At 41.1% G+C, this 18415-nt stretch overlaps 1 protein-coding gene across 1 annotated transcript; it reads left to right on the top strand.

The window, feature by feature from the left end:
* The first annotated feature begins 378 nt into the window (after window positions 1-378).
* Window positions 379-18052, top strand: FAM133B (family with sequence similarity 133 member B). Its single transcript, XM_084279847.1, has 11 exons — window positions 379-513; window positions 4362-4459; window positions 5141-5219; window positions 7435-7509; window positions 7678-7710; window positions 8114-8182; window positions 8789-8884; window positions 11120-11167; window positions 12928-13023; window positions 15272-15316; window positions 16151-18052. The coding sequence occupies exons 1-11, from the start codon at window positions 490-492 to the stop codon at window positions 16235-16237; spliced, it is 750 nt and encodes a 249-aa protein (XP_084135973.1). The 5' UTR covers window positions 379-489; the 3' UTR covers window positions 16238-18052.
* Window positions 18053-18415: the final 363 nt, after the last annotated feature.

Here is an 18415-nt window from a genome sequence, read left to right on the forward strand (position 1 = left end):
CCTCAGAGGTACCCTCCGCTCCCCACACCGCCCGCCACTACGGAGTGCTACCGCCGGCGGGCCCCTCACCGCCACTGCCACCACGACGCTCGCCCTCCGTCGCAGCCACCGACTCCCCACCATTGTCACCGCCCCAACCGACGCCCTGCATTACTGCTCCCCCGCTTTCATCATCCCCTGTCGCCCTTCCTCTTCCGACCGCTCCGTCCGCCGCCTCCCCTCGCCCAAAGGGCCGGCGGAGCAGAGCGGAGCCGAGGCGGGGCGCTAACGGTCGCCACCCGCCGGCGGCGAGGGGCCGCTCCGGCCGTGGTGGCACCGCGGCCCCGGCAGGTGGCGCTGCGTGGCCTCCGCCATCGTCGCTCCCCGCAGCTCGCCTGCTGCTCCGCGCCGAGCAGGGCCGGGGCGCCTGCTGCGCGGCTTCCCGGGCGCGACGAAAGGGCCCTGGGCTGGGGCGAGGAGCCGGCGGAGGCGCAGGGTCTCGGCGGCACCATGGGGAAGCGGGACAACCGGGTGGTGAGTAATGTGGGCAGCCCGGAGGGGAGGCAGCGGCGGGGGCCAGGCCGGCGCGGCAGACGTTGCCGAGGTTCCCCACAGCCGCGGCGGCGGCACCTCCAGCCGGCCTCGGCGGGGAACCTGCAGGCGGCCGGGCGCTGCTTCAGCCAGTGCAGCTGCACCGCCGCTGCGGCCTAGGCAGGCCTCGCCAGCCCGCTGCCGTACTCCGGCCACCGGGACGAGGACGTGGGCGGGTGGAATGTGGCCGCCGCCCCGCCGCGAGGGCGAAGAGGGCGCCGGGCCTGCGCCGCGGCGAGCGTGAGGCGCTGGAGGGCTGGCTAGCTGGTTGTGCGGCGTCGGGATTGGGGGGCCGGCCGACCTCGGGGCCCCGTGCCGCCAGACAACAAAGGCGGGCCGAGCCCTGCGGACCCGCCCGGACGGGGTGGGCGGTGCGGGCCTGGGCTGCCGCAGGTCCCGAGTGGAGGGAGGGACGTGGGGTGTCCCTCAGCGTGGGCAGGCTTGTGCCTGCGGCTCCCTGGCAGAACCCCTCGTTTGCCGTGTCGAGTCCGGCAGCGTGGTGGCTGATGCCTGCTTTGTGATCTGCCAAGGGGGGATGATCAAACTGCTGGCCCAGTCCTTGCAAAAATATAATGTTCCCAGAGGGAGTTTGAGCATTTGCTGAAAGTAGCTCTGATCGTCGCTAAGCCCTATGTTGTTAAACCTGGCGATTCGCCCTACCTGGGCGATTCGAAATCGAGCTTTGCGCAGCGCTCCAGAAACCTTGGAGCCAGCGGTTGGAAAGCCAGAAGTGTTCTTCTGCACACCTCATCGCAGAGCCTCGTTTCATACCATTACCACAGTCATCCCTCTGCATATTTAAACATTTTGGTACCAGTCACTGGTACTCACTTAATGCTTGTATTTCACTGAGGCATTGTAAATTCACAATTAATAAGTTTTATGATTAAAAACAACTCACAATGCTTTGGGTTGGGGTTTTTTCCCCTTCCTTTGTCTCTTTCTAGTATGTGTTATGAATTCGTACTCCTGTCCACTCAGGAAAATGTCTATGCTTACCTTGGCAGAATAGCACATAATAGGCATGATGGACACATACATTATAGAGATGGGTAGCTAAGTGTCTTTGGTTGCTTTACTGAGGCATTAAAATCGAATAGACACTATTGAAAAAGAGTTGACAGTGCTACACTGCAAGACCTGGCCTATGCTTGAAATGTATTGCCCTTTTGCAGTGGTTTTGGGTGTGTTTGGGTGTCTCTGATTACTCGTAGCTTGCTTTTAATAGGAAAGTTGGTATGCACCTAACAATGCCAGCAAATATTTAAATTCTAGTATGAGGTTCATTATGCCATGGCAGCTGCTAGTACAGCCAAGTTATAATGACCTTTGCTCCTCTTCTGTGATAGTAGAGCTTTCTACCTGTTATTTCCTTCCCATGTCATTTCTTAAACACACCATCGTTTTGACTATTTGGAGATGGAAAATAAATCTGGGTATTTTTTCACATCTGCAGGATACTTGCAAGGTAGCAATAGTCTATATCCCATGCCCAGAGGACCCGAGCTGTCTGAAGGTGCCTCATGCTTTTTATGAGCAGGAAAGCTATAGAACAAATACCCTTTAATAGCTGCTTGAGCAAAGTGCCAAAAGAAGAAAAGAGAGTACATTTCTGTGCGCTCTCTGGCTAGGGACATGCAGTTGGCAAAGCAGTGTAAATACTTTTAAGAAATGATTCTCAGTGAAGTATTTATTCATAAATAAACTTGTTGGAGATAATAAGGGCATGTTTTAAGACATAAGCCTCCTAACTGTGGAATATAGAGGAGTATTCGGTCATTATGCGTTTGCTGCCAGAAAGTTAAAGCCGTTGGAGGAAGCTTCCTAGGTGGTTATCTGGGGTCAGTTTGAGGAAGTAGCAAAACAACATTTGACCATTGTAGCGAGAGTTTTTGTTTGGTTGATTTTTTCATTTCAGGTTAGCTCAGGTAAGAAAGTAGCTACTACTTGTTTAAGAAGAGCAAGAAACTTTGACTTTAGAAATAATAATTATGTTAGAACCTGTAGATCTCAGATGTAAATTTTTGAACAGTAACCAAAAAGAGTTGACTCGCTTTGCTCACTTGAGTAAGCTAAGTCATGGATAACGTTTCTGTTGTCTTCTCTAGTGAATGTTATCACATCGAAATTACCTTTGTTTAATGAAAACAGTTTTCAAGTACCACTTTCCTGCATTGCTAAAGGAAAAAAGAAAGTACTCCTTTTGTACTTGAAGCTGAATTCAGATGCAAAGTTTTTACTCATTTGTAGATTTGTAATATAATAAAATGCTAAAGTTAATAAGATAAATATGTATCTTTAAGTGCTGCAGCTGTTTGTTTGAGGCAAGCTTAGATTAATCTAACTAGCTTAAGTTGGCATACCGCAGTGTTGACTTGCCCATGTTCATTAGCCTTTTTGTGTGCAACAAAGCAAAGCCCTGAGAAATGGCAGCGAATGTCAGTCACCCTTACAGTTGCAAAGTCAACCTAAGCCAGAAAGTGGACCACTTGGAAGAGTCCTCTGATTGCTTCAGTGTGGTCTGCCTGATGGACCATGAGCCAAATTCAGTGTGAGGAGTGCTTGCCTCTGGACTGCCACCCCTTCCCAGGCAGAGCCCAGAGTTCCTCTTCCAGGCCTAAATGTAGCTTCCAGAGCCAAAGGCCACCAGCCTGCTCGCAGCCCAGTCCAGAAGCCCAGCACTGCCGTGGCTGCTGCTTCTGCAGTGGTGGGAACACGAGGGGAGGCAGCAGCTGCTGCTTGACAGCTTTCACAAATGGTCGCTTTCTGCGCACAGTGGTTTCTGCATGCTTACTTTATGGCCCAATAAAAAGCTGGGCATGGAAGACCTACACATACGGTTGAATCTCTACTGTGAATCTACAAAATGTAGTTGTCTTAAAACAAAAAAAAATAAAATCTCAGATTGGGCAACCAAAGCCAGTCAGTCAAACTGACAATTTGATTTTTTCCCTCGTTTCAAATGTTTGGCAAAATTAAATTTTGAAGTGTTGCGATAGTGATAAAAGCCCATGAGGTAAGGGGGGTACATGTACCTCCTTTTTGCATGAACAAAACATTATTTGCATGAAAAAAATAAGACTTTTTTTTTTCCTAGATTAGCGTTTTTCCATTAATTGCTGAAGTGGATTGTGGATTCTAAGTTTTAAATCATCTTTTATAACCTACTAAATTTTTAGAGTGAAGATGAAGAGGATGCACGGGCTTGAAAGATGGAATATCTCATAACATTGGGAGGTTTGGGGAGTTCTTATGTTTTTCCTCCTTAAAATAGTCCCGTGCCACAGAATTTTCATACATACATAATTGTAGCAGAGCACCACAATGTGCTTGTCTTTATGTTACAGCCAGAAACTTTATGCAGATTTTGTTGAATCTACTGCCATCAGTTTTGGGCAGAACATTAAAGGCATAAAGCCAGTTGTCATAGAGAGTAAGAGCTGAAATGAAATTATCTTCCGTGTCCCAGGGAAGAATATTTCAGTGATCGTGATGCTGTGCTCAGTTTGCAGAGTCATTGCTCGGGGAGGGGGGTTACTGTAAGGAGTGTGGGCTCTTTGTGGATGCATTCTTTCTGCCACAGTGTAGCTCAAATTAAAAGCACTTGCCTGAAGTCTTTCTACCAGACCAAATCAACTTGGTTTAGTTAAGTATTTTCTATTTTTAGAAACAAGTTGGAATTATTTTTCAGCAAGTGAGAAAAAGCTAATGCGGAGAATGAAAAGGATAGCTTTTGGTATCATGGTGCAACTGATCAATTTTATATTTCTTTTTGTTGTGTTATATTCAAGGCTTATATGAATCCCATAGCGATGGCCAGAGCACGAGGTCCTGCCCAAAATTCAGGACCAACAATACAGGACTACTTGAACAGGCCAAGACCAACATGGTAAGTGGCAATATTTGTCTGCCCTTCTGAGCTTCTGAGTAAAAGATTTGTTCGCTCTTACTAAGATGACACTGGTGCCTACCTCTTCCCCAGAATACCCAGTAATACATCTTGAAAGATTCATTGTCTCTGGCCAAGGCACTCTTTCATAAGTATGTATTTAATTTCCTCTTTTAAAAATACCAGCATTTCAATTTGAAATTTATATTTCTCATTTGTCTTTAAATACTTTGGCAACAGTTTTTCAGAAGAGGAAAACATTGGTCTTTTTACCTCTTTCACAAATCCTAAAATGCCTCATTTAATTTTTAAATAATCTCTAAACAACACATTTTGCTCATATATTCTTAGAACACAGTTTACCCTACCCAACAAAATCATTGCTTTGAGATATTCTCAACAACTTACTTTGCATTCAGTCCATTTTGCTTCCTCTTAAAAGACTTTAGAGAATAATTTACCTAATTGCAAAGTTAGCTTTAGATCTTTTCGAGGGATTTAGTTATTGTACTTAAGTTATTAGGGTTAGGTTACCATATACATAACATCTAAGATGCTTTCATTTTTCTTTCTGTTGGAAGTTCAGCCAAAGCTAAACCTCAAAAGACCCTACAAAAAGTTAGATACTGAAGAAGGTATATTGAATTGAGAAAATTGTGATCTGTCATCCCTTTTATGTAGGGAAGAAGTGAAGGAGCAACTAGAAAAGAAAAAGAAAGGATCCAGGGCTTTGGCTGAGTTTGAAGAAAAGATGAATGAGGTTGGTAATGTTACTATTATATTAATACTTGATTATTCTCCTCACATGCTACTTTTTCTCCATTATCATTAACAGCACCAAGTATCCATTATATTTCACTTCACTCAAGCTTCTAATGAGCAAATGTTTTGTTTCATTTCTATTGGAAGAATAGAACCAGTGAAGAATCAGTTCAGAGAAACACTATTATAAAAAGCTTTGAAAATTGCTGCTGAATAAAACTTGAACTTTTCATATATCTAAGTGTAGTTGTAAAAATGCATAAATTTGTATTAATAAATGAAGTTAATGCATTTCCCAGTATGATAAACTGAAGTCTGTTGTAATACAATCTTCACTTGTAATAATCTTCACAATCCAAAAATACTGGAAAGAGGTGTATTGCTGGAAACAGATATATTTGGCAAGAAATGTACATTTAATATTAATATGAGAGAAGACACAAAGAATGGCCTTCAGTATGCAGATAGGGCTGACTATAAAGTCTTTCTTTCTCATCCTAAGTCAATTACATTCCATGCTGGTTCCCTACTATAAGTGCAGCTGTTCTGATGTTTGTGTGTACCATGTACTGGAGGTCAGCACAGAATAGGAAACTTTTGAGTGTAACTCCTGTTGTATACATAGGAAGAAATTAATACACAGTGAGTTTAATTGTTCCTTTTCCTTCTTGAGTTCTGGTATCTTGGGATAAGCTTCAAGCAGTAGTATTTGTCATTGTGTGTGACGTTCTGGTTGAAGTAGATTATGCTCTTTCTCTGGTATCAGAAGGGTATAGTACCTCTGCTCTTGCTGTACCTTTTTGCCTAAGAAGTTATACGGGTATTTGGAGGATTGTGGGGTGTGGTTCTGAGAGGACCAGTTGTTATAAGCTCTCTGAGTTTTAGGTTGCTGAGTTTGGTTTAGTGTTTTATCATATTTGTTTCCTGATATCTTTGCTTCATAGTGAAATAATAGAAAATGGCATGGATAGAAGGTAACAGCCTGTCAGTATGGAAGAAGGGTAGGAAGGGATGCAGGGAACTGTGAAGTGGCTGAGTTCTTCCTAAAGCTTGTAAGAACAGATCTCAGGGTGGGTGAGAAGATTACAGGTCTCTGAATGAGGTGCTGCCTTTTCTGTTTTCCTGACAGGTGTTGCACTACTTTTGTTTAAAATGTAACACTAGCACAGTCTTCAGATAAGGAGAGCACCTGCGTAATAAAGCACAGGCTGTTGTTGGAGACCTCTCAGGTAGCTCGGGTACTAGGTTACAAGTATCCAACCCGCTGCAATAGTGTGTAGGTGCTGCCTTGGACTGTGGAAACCCGTTGTGCGCAGTACGGTGTCCTGGCTAATCTGGGATGTGTCTCAGCACCGCTCAGCTAATTCACAGTATGCTGACTTGGGGGTCACCGTATCGTATTGCATTGCAAAGGTATAATCTTACTTAATTCTGGATACTTCTGTCCCTTCAGCATAACGTGGATCATATCACTGCTTTGCCAATACAATACCAATGAAGCTTCACTGTGAGGAAAGAGGGATCAGAAGAATAATAATAATAAAGGGAGCTTGTGAAGCAGGAATAGCACAGATTGAAGCTAGCAGCCTTTCAGAGTGATGGGGGTGGGTTGGATGTTTCAGAGCTCTATGAAGAGGTGATTTTAGGTAGTCCTAGAGACCTTGTGAGGGATTGAAAAGATGGAATGAGAGGAGACTTTTATCTGTGCAAAAATGAGAGCATTTCTATGAAGATGTGTATAATTATTGTGGGCACCAAGGCAGCCCCTGACAACTGTACACTGAAGAAGGACAAGGAAAATTTGTCTTGAATTTTGTTTCAGTTTTTTTAAATTGAAGACAAAATAGCAATTTTTTCTGGTAGGGTGCCCTACCTTTCTAAAGTGGTCTTGCAAGAACACAGTGATAGAAAACTAAAAAATCTCATAATTTATGACCTTCAAGCTAAAGGACAGTCTCTTAAATCCAAATAACTTGAACATTAAGGTGTGAACTAACATGGTATTTTGATTAATATTCTGTAAAATCAAATTCCTCATAACATTATATGGTGCTTATTTTATATAAGATTTTCTATTAGATGTTGTTTATTTTCTTATTATATGTTGTGTATTTCTAATCCCGGACAAGATTTTGAGAGAGGTCTGTTAAAAAAAGCTTTTACAGAATAACACTAATGTCACTGTTTGTGCTTGGGGTGGGGTTTTTTTTCAGAATTGGAAGAAAGAACTGGAAAAACACAGGGAGAAATTACTGGGTGGAAATGAGAGTTCTTCCAAAAAGAAAGAGGTACGTTATTGTCAATTTCTTACAGTCTGTGTTGGATTTATCATCAGTGCTGCCAGTACAGAATGTCATCGATACATTTTAAAAACCAGCATCAAAATACATAAATATAAATTCACAACAAAAAAATGTGATGCCAAAGTAACGTTTGTTTTATTCTATTTTTTTAAGAAAAAGAAAAAGGAAAAGAAGAAATCCAGTAGGGTGAGCAAAATTTTCAGTTTTCTGAGGTTCTTTGCTTTGAGGGTGTTACTATTTGTCATTTAAGCTCTCTTGGAAAGGAAGTGTAGCTGCAATTTTGGATTTAACTGATACATGGATGGATTTATTTTTTTAATGTGAGGGGGTGACTTACATTATGTACAAAGACAACTGCTTAACAGGAGGAAAAGAGCATAAGAATATGTATTATTAAAAGAAAAATGTTAGAAGTTGCCTTTTACAGTTTAAGAAAATCTATGTAAGACCAGCTTCTTGGAAGTAAAATTTCATTGATAATACTTTATAAATGAAGAGATTTATAAGAAGGTGTTGGATGGAATTTTGACTGTTTGCTAGACAAAATGCTGCATCTCACAAGCTTCACTTTTTGTTGTGTTTGGTCAAGTTGTCTTCATCTTCCTCTTCTTCATCAAGCTCTGATTCTTCTAGCAGTTCATCTGATTCAGAAGATGAGGTAAGAACTTCTTAGAACCTAACGCATTTTCTTTATGTGGCTTCTTAACACAGATTTTGATAATATATTTTGGAATATTGTGTGAAGGCTTGGTTTGTGTAAAACTTAAAAATTTAAATTTTATGCATTTGGTAGACATTATAAAGTTGTGAATTTTAGCTATGTATGTGTTCAAGAATTTCTTCATGAAAGCTATAAATTTTGGCTGGCTGCCTTGTTAGACTAGATCCATTTCTGTTTTAATGTGGAATTATATGCACTTTCAATAGAATCCCCCATCTAATCATAAAAATGCAAACATACCACTTTTACTTTTTAGAAAAAAATCTTTGTTACAGATAATCAGATTCTACAGCACACATCTAAATAATAAACAATCTGGAGAACCTGGATTTCTCACCAGTTTACAGTTTTTTCAATGCAGAAGAGTTACGAAGGTCCTCCACTAAAAGACTCAATTCTAGTATACCTAATTCCTCAAGAGAACATGTAACATGTAGGAATCTGGTGTTCCCTATTCTTTACATTTAATCTAAGTCTTTAGTTCTAGTAAGAGTAAATTTGGGTTTTTGTCTTTCTTTTTTTCCCCACAATACTTGTGGATAGGATAAAAAGCTAGGGAAGAAAAGAAGGAAAAAGAAGTACCGCTCCTCACGGAAATCTTCAGCAAGCTCAACTTCTGAATCAGAGGCAGACAGCAAGGTGAATATGTGTTACACTTGGCAAGTTTTCCTGATCCGTGTTATAGACACAAATATATCTGACTTTAACATACGAAAATTTTTTAATCTCCTAAATTTCAAGCCATGCATTGTTGCTGTAGTTGAGCTCCACTTGTATCTTCCAGATGAAATTGGGAATCTACTTTATTCCAGCAGCTTTTAGCTTTTTTTTCTGAATTCAAACATATGCAGCTTTTGTGCTGCTCAAATGTTTAGTTTAATACTGCATTAACACTTAAAAATATAAAATGTTCTGTGAAATTCTTGTAATTATGTTGCTTAATAGAACACCATCTGTGAAAATACGGATACTGCAGGGTGTCAGTAGCCAGAATATTGCCTTTCTAAATGTCTGTGGACCAAGTAGTTTCCTGTCAGAGAACTGAGACTTTCCCAAATACATATTAAACTGAGGGTATCTTCCTTATCTGAATGTAGAGCAATGTGAATACACAGGGTTACTGAATGAACAAAAAAGTGGAGAAGAACCATGAGGCAGTTTGTTCTGTTAGCATTTATCTGTGTTACAGTGGGTAGTGTCCTGGGTTCGGCTAGGGTAGAGTTCATTTGCTTTCTAGTAGCTAGTGTACTGTACTTCGTGCCTAAATATTAATAATCTTAGAATCACTAGGTTGGAAAAGACCTCTGAGATCATCGAGTCGAGTACTCGGCATTGGTGAGGCTGCACCTCAAGTACTGTGTCCAGTCTGGGCTCTTCACTGCAAGAGGAACATTGAGGTCTTCGAGTGAGTCCAGAGAAGGGCAACCAGGCTGGTGAAGGGGCTGGAGGACAAACCCTATGAGGAGCTGCTGAGGGAGCTGGGAAAGTTTAGCCTGGAGAAGAGGAAGCTGAGGGGAAGAGACCTTATCACCACCTACAACTACTTGAAAGGAGGTTGTAGAGAGGTGGGTGATGGTCTCTTCAGCCAAGTAACGGGAAATAGGACAAGGGGAAATGGCATGAAACTGTGCCAGGGCAGGGTCAGATTAGATGTTAGGAAAAAAATTTTTACTGAAAGAGTTGTGAGGGCCTGGAACAGGCTGCCCAGGGAGGGGGTTGAGTCACCTTCCCTGGATGTGTTTTAAAAAAGGGTAGATCAGGTACGTAGGGATATGGTTTAGCTTAGCACAGGGACAGTTGAACTTGATGATATTAAAGGTCATTTCCAACCTTGTGATTCTGTGAGTCTGACCATGCCTGTCCGCTACTAAGCTATAGCCTTAAGCACCTTGTCTACCCATCTTAAATACATCCACGGATGGTGACTCAACCGCCTCCCTGGGCAGGCTGTTCCAATGCCCGATAACCCTTTTGGTGAAGAATTCCTGGCTAATCTGAACCTGCCCTGGTACAGCTTGAGTGCATTCCCCCTCATTCTATCACCTGTTTCTTGGGTGAAGAGACCAACATCATTAGCCTTCTTGGCCATCTGGGCACACTGCTGGCTCATATTCAGTTGGCAGTCAACCAACACCCCCAGGTCCATCTCTGCCTGACAGCTCTTCAGCCAGTCTCCCCCAAGCCTGTAGCACTGCATGGGATTGTTATGTCCCAAGTGCAGGACTCTACACTTGGCCTTGTTAAACCTCATCCCATTGGTCCAGCCTGTCCAGACCCCTCTGAAGAGCCTCCGTACCCTCTGGCAGATCAACACTTCCTCTCAGATTAGTGTCAGAATTTACTGAGGGAACATTCAATCCCTTTATCCAGGTCACTGATAAAGATACTGAACAAGACTGGACCCAGGACTGAACCCTGGGGAACAGCCTCCAGCTGGATTTAGGTCCATATAATAATGCAGCAAGTTGTTAGGATTCTGCGTGTAGACTTCATCACAGGCTTTCTCAGGGGTACCCAATGCTGTGGTATAACTTGTACTGAATCACTGTTTGCATACCCCTATGAATTGGTGCTGATGGGAGTTGTAAAACTTCTGCTACAGAAAGGGACACAGAGATAGCCTTCCTGGAAGGCAGAAAGCTCCACGGAAATATTTGTTTAACCCCTGCCGGTAGTGGAGATGGACATGGATAGAGAATAGAGAATCCATACTGTTATGTGTGGCTATAATATTTTTAAACTGCAAGGTAGAAATAACAACTTTGAAGAATGACCTTCAGTGAACAGAAAAAGACAAGGGGTCAGCCTGCTTTTGGGTTACTACCTTTTTCCTGAAATAATTTTGTCATGGTTTGTGTTTTTCTTTCTATTTAGGACAGCACAAAAAAGAAAAGGTCAAAGGAAGATCATGAAAAAGAGAAGGTATTTTTACTCTTGAAATACATCAGAACTGCATCATCTTACATATATAAAGGAACTCTCTTTTTTTCTTCTTTTCTATTTTTTTTCTTTAATATTCAGTGCCTCAATTTACACCTATGGAAATTGTCTGTCAAAAACTACACAGTCAGAAGGTATTCAGTACCCCCAATTTGAATTCTAGTTGGGTTCAGCTCATGTTTTAGTAATTGTTCTTAGTGGAACTGCTGGATCTGTTCTTGGATCTGTTCATGTTAGGAAGGTAAATGAGAAAACTTTTTGTAGTGGATCAGCTGCATTCTAGTAATTGGGGTTTATCTTGAGCAGTGATGGTGAGCTAAAATATGTGTGAAGGCATTTCAGTGGCATGCCTGGTAGGATACTGGCTTGTTGCTGTAAATAATGGAACATCAAGCAGAGGATGTATTTATCTAAATATAGTCATAATTATAGATACTGCACTTACAATAGCTTTGAAAAATTCTCAAATAAAAATGTGTTAGCTTAAGAACACAGATTACTCTGGTTTCTTCTCCAAACATGAAAACTCTCTCTCCTCCCCTCACCATTTTTTTCCACACATCTCAGGACTTTCTTTCTGCCATTATGTTTAATGCAAATCATCTTGTTGACTTAAGCTTTAGTTATTTGTACCCTATGTGTAAAGTAACAGTGCTTTCAGAGTCCACCATAGTCTTTCCCTCCAGTTACCTTTCTTACTACGTTAGCCTCTAACTACTCCAGTCAACAGTATTGGCTTCGATGTACAAATTCTCCATTGCATAAGGCAAATCTGTTGGGTTTTTCCTTGCTTCTGCTTCCATGTCATGGTTTCCATTTCCCACCAACTCATTTTAAGTAGCTTCTCTTCAAAAACCATAGCCCCTTATTTTTGGTTAAGCTGTAATGCTACTTTCCCACATCTGAAAGCAAAGGGTATTTGGAGACTTAGAGGTCTTCTATCAGAAGATGCCCTGTCTCTCAAATGGACTTCATCTTGTGTGCTTTGTATGAGTACTCGTGGGAAATTATTATTGCCTATAATAGAGTAAATACAGCCAAGATGTGAGATCCCACCTGCAAAAAGAATATTAGCAAGAATTTTTCCAGTTTCTGGCCTTAGAAACTGAATGGAAGAAAGTAGCTTCAGTCTTAGGGAAACCTTGCCTAGCCCAGAGCAAAGGGGGAGGGGGAGAAGTAGCCCATCAGGGCAATGTCATGCAGTATTGAAATTTTTCAAATAAAACAAGACTGTCCTTTACACATACTGAGATTATGTTTGAAGCATTGAAGTGCAGCTGGCAGGGATAGCTTGTCCTGGTTGGACATAAATACAAAGAGAGCTTTTTCCTTTAATTTCATCAGCAAGCAAGAGTCTGAAGCTGCAGTGTTTGTATGCAGATATTGAGACATCTTAATCTGCTCAGTAGTCCTTAAAAGTGGTGAAACATTTCATTTTCAAATGCTTACTCCTTCCTGTGTTGTTATTTAAAGTAAGATAGTATGTTGTAGTATTCTTCCTCTCGCATTTGGAAGGCTGCTGTATCTTAGTAACAAGAGAATATACAGAAAAAAATATTTCCATTAAAAGCATTTTGACAGTTGGTGGGGTAATTTGTTGATGATGAGTAATTAGTTTAATGTCAACAATATTTTAATATATTTCATAACTTAGAAAAAAATATTTCAATCTAAGTTTTAAGTAGAAGTTTTCTAAAATTTGAAAAGTCTTGCTTTACTTACAGTTCTATTACTTTGTGTAGGATGGCAAAAATCACCACAGGAAAAGGAAGAAAGCTGATCGTGGCGATGGACCTGCATCGTCAGAATCCTTATCAGAATCGGATCAGACAGAGGAGGTCAGTGTGAGATCTCAATTTCAAATGTTATAGTGCTTTTAGTTCATTGATTTGCATGAGTGAACAAACTAGCTTAGACTTGATGTATTATTGAAACTGTTCTGCTCTTTACAGATTTATTTAAAGGGCGTAAGGGTGTAGCACACAGTTTTTTCTGTTTTTCTCTGTAATAAAAACTGCTAGTAAGGATTGTTTAGTAGACCACCCATCACCTACAGGTCATTCTGAATTAATTTACTTGAAAATTTTCAACATTTGGTGGGTATTTGGAGTCTCCTTCTCTGGAGACATTCAAAACCCACCTATATGTGTTCTTATGTGATTTAGTCTAGGTGATCCTGCTCTGGCAGGGGGGTTGATCATGGAGAAGATCATGGAGAGGGTCATCTTGGGAGCTATCATGCAGCACATGCGTGATGGCCAGGGGATCAGGCCTAGTCAACGTGGGTTTACAAAAGGTAGATCCTGCATAACTAACCTGATCACCTTCTGTGACAAGGTGACCCGCTTAATGGACAAGGGGAAGGCTGTGGATGTGGTCTACCTGGACTTCAGTAAAGCCTTTGACACAGTTTCTCACAGCATTCTGACTGAGAAACTGGCTGCCACTGGCCTTGACAGGTGGACCCTCGGCTGGGTTAAAAACTGGCTGGATGGACGGGCCCAAAGGGTGGTGGTGAATGGAACCAAATCCAGCTGGAGGCCGGTCACGAGTGGCGTCCCCCAGGGCTCAGTCCTGGGTCCAGTCTTGTTCAACATCTTTATCAATGACCTGGATGAAGGGATTGAATGCTCCCTCAGTAAGTTTGCAGATGACACTAAACTAGGAGGAAGTGTTGATCTGCCTGAGGGTAGGGAGGCTCTTCAGAGGGATCTGAACAGACTGGACCAATGGGCTGAGACCAACGGGATGAAGTTTAACATGGCCTAGTGTAGAGTGCTGCACATGGGACATAACAACCCCATGCAGAGCTACAGGCTTGGGGGAGACTGGCTGGAGAGCTGTCAGGAAGAAGGACCTGGGGGTGTTGGTTGACAGCGGGCTGAACATGAGCCAGCAGTGTGCCCAGGCAGCCAAGAAGGCCAATGGCATCTTGGCTTGTATCAAAAACAGTGTGGCCAGTAGGTCTAGGGAGGTAACTGTGCCCCTGTACTCGGCATTGGTGAGGCCACACCTTGAGTACTGTGTGCAGTTTGGGGTCCCCACCATAAGAAGGACATTGAGGTCCTTGAGCAAGTGCAGAGAAGGGCAACCAGGCTGGTGAAGGGGCTGGAGGGCAAATCATATGAGAAACGGCTGAGGGAGCTGGGGATGTTTAGCCTGGAGAAGAGGAGGCTGAGGGGAGACTTTATCACCACCTACCACTACCTGAAGGGAGGTTGCAGAGAGGTGGACAATGGTGTCTTCAGCCAGGTGACAGAAGATAGAACAAGGGGAAATGGCATGAAGCTGTGCCAGGGCAGGTTTAGATTGGATATTAGGAAAACATTTTTTACTGAAAGAGTTGTCAGGGCCTGGAACAAGCTGCCCAGGGAGGTGGTTGAGTCACCTTCCCTGGATGTGTTCAAAAAAAGGGTAGATGAGGTACTTAGGGATATGGTTTAGCATAGGATGGGAATGGTTGGATTCGATGATCTTCAAAGGTCTCTTCCAACCTTGTTATTCTGTGATTCTGTTGGACTAGATGATCTTTCAAGGTCCCCTCCAACTCCTAACATTCTGTGATTCTGTAATATTTTAGAGCTCAGTGGAATGAGGCTAAGTGATTGGTGTGGTATCCTTCACAAAATTTATCACGGATGGTTGTAGGTACATAGGCAAATGCTAAAATTTTTTTACTGCCTTTTCCAGTGAATTATAATTTTGGACATAGATCTTACTCTCACTCTTGTGTATATTTACTTTGAGGATTTATATTCTGTTTACAAAGAATTCGTAAACAAAATTTGGGAAGGTTCCAAAATGTTGCATTTTTTAATTGGGAATTTTCACCACATTAACTTAGTATTTTACCTTCATATCTCTGCTGTTTCTTGTTCTGCTGTGTGTGAAAGGCAGAGTGTGTCCTAAACTGGATGTTTATAGGATAATGCTGATTTTAGACTAATACACAACCAGTGAATTGTTCAGGACGTTCTACCACCATTGTGCCATCATTGATTTATATACAACAAAAGCTCAAACTTTTTATTTAAAACAGCATTTTCAAAGCTGCTGTCCTATTACATTTTAATTCATTGTTTTTAGGTGCAAGCGAAAAAGAAGAAAAACAATGAGGAAAAAGAGAAAACAGCAAGTATCCTTCTTACTTATACTGGAGTTTTAGGATATAAATATTCTGTACTTCATTAATTGCCAGTGTCACCCTTTTCAGTGATAGAAATGTTTTAGAGCAAAGTCTACTGTCACAGGAATCCAAATTAACAATTTCTCTATTTACCTGCTGGTTGAATTAAAGGAGGACTTTGTTGCTGTAGGTATTGTTTACTGTATAGATACATATGACTTCAGATTTATATAAGTTTAGCACTTACTGTATCATATATCTTACTCTGTATAAACCTACTAGAGCTACTAATACCTGTACAGCACTGAGTAGGGTAGCAGTTTGCCATGCAGACATCAGTGCTGGTCCTCTGGTAGTGTTATATATAATTGTTCCATGGTGAGCCCACACTGCCAGATCACGGTGCAAGTGCTGGATGTTCTAGCCAAGTGTAGTTGAACTATTTTACAAAGTAAATGTAAGTGCTTACTTTAAAACATGTAAACATTCTAGTTATTCCCTTGTCTGTAAGATGTCACTGCACTTCCTTGTTACTTTCTTTGAAATTTATAAAACACCAGAAATTATTTCACAGTATAGGAAATGTAATAGTGACACTAATAAGTTATAGCCAGAGCATGATGGAGATAAATTCAAGACTGCTCATAATTGTGCAAATTACTGGGTAAAATGGGAATTTTCTTTTTGAGGTTTCTCAATAGGCTTTTATAGAAATCTCATTTGTAATGTCTTTGTAAGGATATCTTTTCTGTGGTCTCATTTTGCACTAGCAGAACTTAATAAAATTGCCATCTGTTATGCAATAACTTCCCTTTATTTTTTTTTAATACTGTTTTTAGGATAAATCAAAAAAGAGAAAGAAGCACAAGAAACATGGTAAAAAGAAGAAAAAGAAGATTGCTGGTTCAAATTCAGATTCGGAGTAATATTTAAACAAAACCAAGACTATCAACAGAAGTGCAATGACTAAAGGAAACTTAAACTGTGAAATGACAGCAAACTTTACCAAACTGCATGAGTTTTCCTGTGTTTTAGAAATACTCCTAATCTTTCAGTAGCCAGCCAGGTGCAGCTGTGCTGGAAAAGACCATTGTTGTTGCCTGCTGCTTAATACATGAGGTACAACTTTTATAAAACTCCAGTAAGCAGTGTTAGATGTTTGAAATGATATGAGATGGTAGTCCAGCTGAGGTGTAAAATATTGGAAAATAAGAGTTAAACTTTTTAGATCGTAAAAGTAGTCTTTTAAAGCATTAGTAATAGTCTTTATTTGTAAATCAGGACACTTAAAATCCCAAGTTCATCCTGCAGGTTAATATTATGCATAAACTACTACCCGCTGGTGTCTGCTAGTGGCATTTACAAAATGAGAAATTAAGATAACATTTAAGAGGCTGCCTTTGTAGAAATGTTTATCATCTGCCCCATTACCGTCGTCACGCTTATGAGAAAGGGAATGCTACTATTTTGGCTAACTGAATAGGGTGCCTTTGCCTTTGATTCTTGCAAATCTCTGCTATTCTTAATCTGTGCAGCATCTCTGAATCTAGTGAAGCCCAAACTCTTACCAGCAAGTCTTTTTCTGAATAAGCAGTTCTGGGCTTCTAAGCATGTGCTTCTGCATTAAGCAAGAGCAATGACATTTTGCAGTATGACTGACACTCAAAACCTGAAGATTTTACCTCTGCTGCTTTGAAATAGCGATAGATCTTTGCTAGTAAATACTCGTATTTCATTTAATGTCATTTTGGTTTAGTTGAACACTTCTTGCAAACACTGGTAGCTTTCTTTGCATTATCTTTAGAGTTGTTTTGCATGATTTGTACCATTTTTAAATTAACAAAATGCAGGTAATCATCTGTTGTAACCAGTTCTATGAATTACGTTCCACGTGCAGAGTTTCATGTATGTATTTAGTTATTCTTATAGTTAAGTTCATCGCTGTGTTTAAGGGCACACTTGCTGAAGATATTTAGCATGTAAAAAGCAGGGTTTTGATACCTTAACAGCTTCATATTGAAGCTGATTTTACTCTTAAGCAAGTTCAGTGGCAGACCTGTTACGTGATGTGTCTTGTTAGATTAAAAAAACTACTGCCAGAATCTCATTAAAGATACTGTTTAAACAGTTTGTATTTATATTTTTGTACTTGAGGGCTACAGAATGTTGACCTAAATCATAAAGATGTTTTACTTTCAATTAGTTGATTTAGAAATTGGAAGGGGGGAAACCAAAAAGCTTTTATAAATTAAATGTGCCCGCCAGAAAACAGAAGCAACTGTTTGATTTTAGTCTTTACATGAAGTTTCCCCATGATATCTCCCGTTGAAGCACCCATTGCTGGGCCTCCTGTTAACTTTTAAAAACCACCCATCCATCCCATGCGGTCAGATACAGACTGTACTCCTGAACCCCCCTTTTTGCATTGCACAGGTGGTGCTAACTTAGAACTTACCTCTGTCTTATACAGGTTTTCAAATATTGTATTGCCAAGAATTTCAAGACCTTTCAGACCTTGAAAGTCTGCAAAGCATAACTAAAACCTGGGGTAGTAAGATGATTTTGTGTTGCTGTTTGACTTTTCAAATTAAGTTCTTGGAAAATAAAACCATTGAGTTGCAGCACTGTCCCTCTAAACCATCGTAAGAATATTTTGATCAAATGTTTGATACAGTTGGGCTTGATGTTACCGATTCTAGACACTGTTTTATCAGGTTAAAATAAAGGCAAGGTGCAGTGAACAGTAGGCATTTGGTTTGGGGGTTGTGTATGGTTTTGTTGGGATTGTTTTCTTTTTAAATTGTGATGTTGCAGTTTTGGTAAAAGAACTTGTAATGATCCATAGCAGAAATGCTCTGTCCTGTGTGATACATTGACTTTTACACCACTACCTGCAACAGAAAGAAATAAAAATGGAAATGAGAGCCCCGGTCTTCCAAATACGTACCCCGGTATGTCAGTTTAATTGTCTGAGTGTACCTCTTTGTTCTGCTCAGCTGTGTGCTGCAGATGCTGCTGCCAGGCTTTGGAAGCACTGTACCTGTTCGGGGCCATACAGGCTTTGTCAGTTCACAGCCAAGCTGCTTCAGTGCCAACAGTGAAAT

Source organism: Gallinula chloropus (genome assembly GCF_964237585.1).
Source record: "Gallinula chloropus genome assembly, chromosome: 2".
NCBI classification, from domain to species: Eukaryota; Metazoa; Chordata; class Aves; order Gruiformes; family Rallidae; genus Gallinula; species Gallinula chloropus.